Here is a 6,028-nt window from a genome sequence, read left to right on the forward strand (position 1 = left end):
CACACACACACACACACACACACACACACACACACACACACACACACACACACACACACACACACACACAAAAACACATTACATACTAAAATTTTCTTAAATTAAATATTGTTTATAAGTTTTCAAACATTTAATAGATTCATATATTCGTAAATTTACACGGAGAAAATTTTATAGTAAAATTATGTATGATTTTATTATTTATGATAGTAACCACGAACTGTAAGAAGAAATTTCAGAGAATTATATCATATAAGTAGTGTAAATATTGTCGTAATTTGATGAAAAACATAATAAAAATTTTCATAATTCCTCCTTGGCCCGCGTTTACTATTTACCATAGTAATTTTTACCATAAAGTTTTTTCCGTGTATTATAAATCTATTACAAGGATTTATTTTATTAAAAATATAAATATCTTAGTTATTTAATTTTTAATTAAGAATATAAAGTTAAAACAAACATTTTATTTGCTTGTCATTTCCATTTTAACCGATAAAATTTTCTAATGTTTTTTGAAGAAGCATAAATTTTGTTTCGAGCATATGATAACAGCTTCTTTTAAAATTTATAATGACAGTTTACGACGTTTCAGACTATCATGAAAAAAATATTTTTTATTAAAAGTAATCGTTATTTATTAAAAAATAAATTTAGTAATCACTTCTTTAAGCATTAGATCTGATATTTTTTGTACACATGTATGTACACGTACACACATATTTTTTTTCGTTAGAAAATTTTATTTTCATTAAAAAAGGTAAGGAACTATCATAATTCAAAAGGAGAATTTAGCGTTACGCGTCACTTGTGCGTAGTCATTGTTGCTTGTTGTAACGACTCCCCCCGCGCACCTAGCAATCTCATGGTTCAAGCGCTAGGGAAGGGCGCTCAGCGCGCTTGCATTTGCCGGTAGGCCGGGCTAATACAGAAAATTTTACAAGTCACTATATAACTTGTTAACTATTGCGAAAATGGAAAAACGGTAAGGACTTTCCTGTTCAGTTTCATGCGCTCTACCTGCTCATAAAAATCCCATAAAAAAATACCCCGTATAAACATATTATATTCAACTTTAAGGGGATCCGGGAGTGACAGAGTTACCGACATTTTTTTGGGAACTTGGATTTTCGAATTGGAGTAACAGAATGCAAAATCCTTTTACAGGATTAAAGTACGCACAAAAATGAAGGGGGCGACGTACGATTTGTTCTGATAAATAAAAAAAAATTGTTATTTATTAGTCACCTAACGACAATATTTGCTTCATACAAAAAATCTATAGTTTATATGTATAAAATAATCACGTCGCCCCCTAGAAAAAACTCTCAGGAATAATATCGTGCAATTAGAAATAAGATTAGAATCCTAGAAAAAAAGATTCGCATTCCGCAAATTGGAAAATGAAAAAACGAAAATTTGGGTTATGTACACGTAAAAAGTCGATAAGTAGAGCAATATGAGAAAAATTTTTTTCGTTTTCAATATAAAATCCAATTTATAGATTAATATTAATATGTGTACTTTAATTCTGGAAAAGGATTTCTAAATCTATACAAGAAATACATATAAAATCTCATTAATGATGTGCACGAATGACTCTACCATATCGACCTCGATCAAATTTCAAAGGCACTCCTGGATCCCCTTAAGAGAACTTTTTTAAGAAAACATTTAGATATCTTGGAAATGTCAAAATGGTCAAATTAACCATTTAAACGCTTCAAAGTATTAGTGCTAAATAGATCGCAATTTCCATCAAATTATTAAGGTTATGGAAAAAGTTAAATTTAACAATGAAATTAATAAGTAAATAAGTTAATGTTATTTATTTTTAATGTTTTGCAAAATTTAATTGCTTTTATAAAAAATAATATAATTGCGTCAGTTTATAACATATAGGTATATGTAGACAATTAAAAAGTACCCATATTCAAACTGGTGTAGCAGATAGAGTATAAGGTTCGTAATCGTTAGGTCCCGGGTTCAAAACCTACCAGCAGCAAGTAAGAATAAAATAAAATAATATAATTTAAATTTAATTAATTAATAAAAATTTGTCCCAAATTTAGTATGTACTGTTGATAAAAATAATTTAAAAAAAATTAAATTTTTATTTTATTTTTTATCTTTAGTTGCAGTTTAAAGATATCCGATTTAATAAATCTTTTAGATATTAGTTGCATGATATCTTTTTGTTCTCAAAAAACGACGCATTGGTTAACATTCTGACATTATATGTTATTTTTTAGAAGTCTCTTTATGTTATCATTTTCAGAAATAGGATATCTTTTACAGATCTTTTTGACAACATATTCACGTCATTCCATGACGTCAAAATACGGTACATTTTATGACGTCAGGAATTTGTGACATTCGACCGTCATTTTAACGTCATAAGGGCGTCATTTCGTGACGTCAAGAAGTCAATAAATGACCATTTTGGGACGTCAAAATGACGTGATCTTGCTACCTGGGTAATACAAGCTCTATGTGAGCAATATATAGGTTAAAGGAATGTGTCAGAAATTATAAGGTAATTCAATCTCTGCACTCTCGAGAGTCACTATATTTTGACGATACACTCAGAAAGAACAAGAAAAATTAAATTTGCAGCTGCTATATGGTTGCCTACAACTTGGAGCAGGCTCGCATTGTTTACTTTTACTATCTCCACTACTCCAGACTTCAGTCCCCCAGCCCCCATTCATAGCGTTTTCTACTAGGAAAACTAGTGCAACACTGGTGCGCACTGAGTGCAATTTTATTGTTCCACTGTAAAAATCAGTTCACATATTTTCAGTGTTTAATGTTCTACTGACAAAATTGATGCAAAAAATTGCACCGAGTGCAACTTTTGTTCCACCGTCTTTCGAGACGGTGGAAGGTGCCAGTGCAAATTAAATAGATGTTATGTTCGTGCTTTAAGGTATTACATTAAAGTATATGTTATTACATTATTTTAGTAAACTTTATAACAATGAAATTATTTAATTTTTAAACCTGTCTAATGATGTGTTCCACTGAACCACACTAAACCTGCACTATTATTGCGCTAGTGGAGTTTTCATTGAAATCTACCGCAGCATTGGTGCTGCACCAGTTTTACCAGTAGAAAACGCTATCAGTCTCCAGTATGGGTACAAGATGGCGGACAAGAGTCATGGTGGGAGGCCATTGGCACATTTTTGATTATAGATCTTTAGTGGGTGCTTTCCATTTAGTAACACAAGTCGACACAAGCATCGTTCTATTTTTTTTTTATGTTTAATGAGTAACAAAGATAGAATGATATTTGTGTCAACTTGTGTCACTAAATGAAAAGCACCCAGTATAGAACGAGCATTCCGCTGTAAGCGTTAATGCATACAAAAAGAAAGAGAAAAGATATATGAAGAATCTCTTTCTCTCTCTGACATCATCGTAGCAGGGAGAGCCTGACAGGGGAAATGATGGATCGACGCGAGGAGATGAGAAGTGCTCCCTACTTCTCCGGCATTAAAAAGAAAAAGAGATTCTTCATCATAGAGCTTGTATTAATGGAGGGGCCTTGGTGCATCGCGACGCGCGCGAGGAGAATCGACAGAGAGGTGGATATATTCTGTCTTTTTTCGTGTGGGAACAGGTTCGTAACTATACAATCTGAAGTCCGATTCTCAAACTCGTACGAAAAAAATTTCTTACAAAGATAACACTGTGCATTCATTAAGTGGTACATAATTTAGAATCTAAAAGATGCATGCCAATCAATGAATGCACAGTATTACTTTCGTATATAAAAATTTTTTGCACTAATTGTAACAGCCCAAGGCTCAAGTAAGACACCAAGTAAGTAGGCTCGTACCTGTCGTACTGCTCGTATATGTGGCGCTTCTTTCCTTCTAGAAAACGGAGTGGTGGGGATGTCCAACACGAAAAGAGACAAAATAAGTAATTAATACTAAGCCGATTCTAACTACGGGGCTCCGAGGGGGAGCGGGTGTGCGGGGGGGTACCCGTAGACGCGGAGGTATGACGTCACGCGGGAGGGGGGATCTCGCGGTGCGGGAATTGCTGACGCGGGATTTTCGGGTCCGCGGCCCGGGAGCGGAAGAGGGGGAATCGGAGTCCGCGACCGCCGCCGCCGCCCGTCGCCCGCCGCCCACCGCCGCGGTGCTCGCGCTCTTCCTCTGTTGCGAATCTATTTCTCTCGCCCGTACGCGATCTCTTTCAGCAGCCATCACCGCGGTGCTTGCTCTCTCCCTCTATTGTGAATCTGTCTCTCTCACCCGTACGTGATATCTCCAACCATGCAACCTTATCTCTTTCTCTTTCATCCATTCTTTCATATGCGACCACATATATACGTTCTCACCTATCTTATCTATGTACCTCCTACCAAGTTCCGCACGCCATTATACCGTAAAGGAATAGGGCAGAGAGAAAATAAGTTAGAATAATTATTTATGAATTTTTTCATTTATTTATTTCATAACATATTATATACAATATTTGTCTGATGCATAAGTTCACAATCTATGAGACTTTTTTTCATTTATTCGTTTTGTAAAGCATCATATACAATATTGTCGGATGCATAAGCCAATAACTCACAATCTACGAGACACGTCTTATCATATTTTTTATGTAATATCTTTACAGCATTACTTTTATTAGTGACATGATTTTGACGTAAAATAGTAACAAATTGTTTATATTTTTCACCAACAATATAAATATTTTGATGCAATTGATCGCATACTTGTTCAACACAATCTTCCAGTTCTAATAAAAATTGTATGGTTGATGGTTTCATATACATACTAGTATTATATAATGTTAACTTTACAATATTTTCTTTACGTATACTTACGAGATCTATAACTAGATCATGAATCAAAATTTTTGAAGAAGGTACAGCTGCCTGCATGAATTGCACAATATCCGCACGTCTCTCGATGAACGTTTTCCATATCGCATAAGTCAGGTGTAGGTGACCTATGCGACTTCGGTTGTCACCAATCAATAATTCTACACAGGGCATAGATTCCACTCTGATTCCGATGTCCAAATATTTATATGCTGTAGCAGTCAAAGCATATCTCCTTCCCAAGATGCGCGGAATATAACGCGGTTGTGATAATGTTCTGTAAAAAGAATACAAGGAATTAGAAATAAAAGTGCAAATAAATGTAGAAGGAAATATAGAAGAAAATATAGAAGAAAAAATTTAAAAATTAAAAATACTTACGGTTTATCACACACATTATTTTGCTGGATTGGAACGTAATAGTTCATCCTCGAGAAGTTCATCTTTCACCGATTGCAGTAACGTTTCAGAAACCTTTGCTGTCCGGTAACAAACGGGTACCGATGCCTAAACTCTTTTTATACTGTACACCCCTCCACATACCTCAATAAGAGTAGTGGGAACAAATCCCATAGTCTTCATATTTTTGATGAGATCATTTAAAAATCATACATTGAAAGAATGTAAATTTTGCAAAAGTCAGCGCCGATGTATGGCAGCTGTGATGCAAAAATATGCTTTAGGCACGTACACAAATTATTTGATACATATTTTCTGATGAGATCATTCAAAAAATCACATTCGAAGAATCTTGCAAAAGCGCTGATGTGAGGCTGCTGTGACAAAATATGTTTTAGGCATGTACACGCACCGGCAGAAATGGTGTCCCGCGACGTTCAGCGCGCGGCGATCACCCACACACGCGAAGCGCCGTACGTGTTACTGGGCGCACGGAGGAGCCGGGGAGATGGGAGAGGAGCGAAAAAAGTGGGGATCGCGCCGGTGTTGCATCCTTCACTAACGTCGCACGTTGAAGAAGGATAGAGCTAAGATGAGTGAGAAGACGTGATACCGACTCGATGGTGTCCCAATATCCGTTTCACTCGCACTCGATACTAATATCGTCTCTCGCTCGCCAATACCGATGCGTCGTGCTTTCCTTTTTCTTTGAGAGGCGGCTATCCGAATGCACGAAGCGTCGACATTTATTCTATTAGCATGTCATTCATTACTTTATAT

At 35.7% G+C, this 6,028-nt stretch overlaps 1 protein-coding gene across 2 annotated transcripts; it reads right to left on the minus strand.

The window, feature by feature from the left end:
• Positions 1-3,606: 3,606 nt before the first annotated feature.
• LOC118644515 lies at positions 3,607-5,533 on the minus strand. Of its 2 annotated transcripts, XM_036283169.1 has the most exons (3): positions 5,231-5,533; positions 4,853-5,126; positions 3,607-4,764 (listed from the first exon to the last, which is right to left on the minus strand). In XM_036283169.1, the coding sequence occupies exons 1-3, from the start codon at positions 5,290-5,292 to the stop codon at positions 4,636-4,638; spliced, it is 465 nt and encodes a 154-aa protein (XP_036139062.1). In that variant the 5' UTR covers positions 5,293-5,533; the 3' UTR covers positions 3,607-4,635. The 2 variants fall into 2 exon arrangements, with proteins under 2 accessions (XP_036139062.1, XP_036139061.1); XM_036283168.1 differs by having other exon boundaries at positions 3,607-5,126.
• Positions 5,534-6,028: the final 495 nt, after the last annotated feature.

This window comes from Monomorium pharaonis, chromosome 2, assembly GCF_013373865.1.
Source record: "Monomorium pharaonis isolate MP-MQ-018 chromosome 2, ASM1337386v2, whole genome shotgun sequence".
Lineage (NCBI taxonomy): Eukaryota > Metazoa > Arthropoda > Insecta > Hymenoptera > Formicidae > Monomorium > Monomorium pharaonis.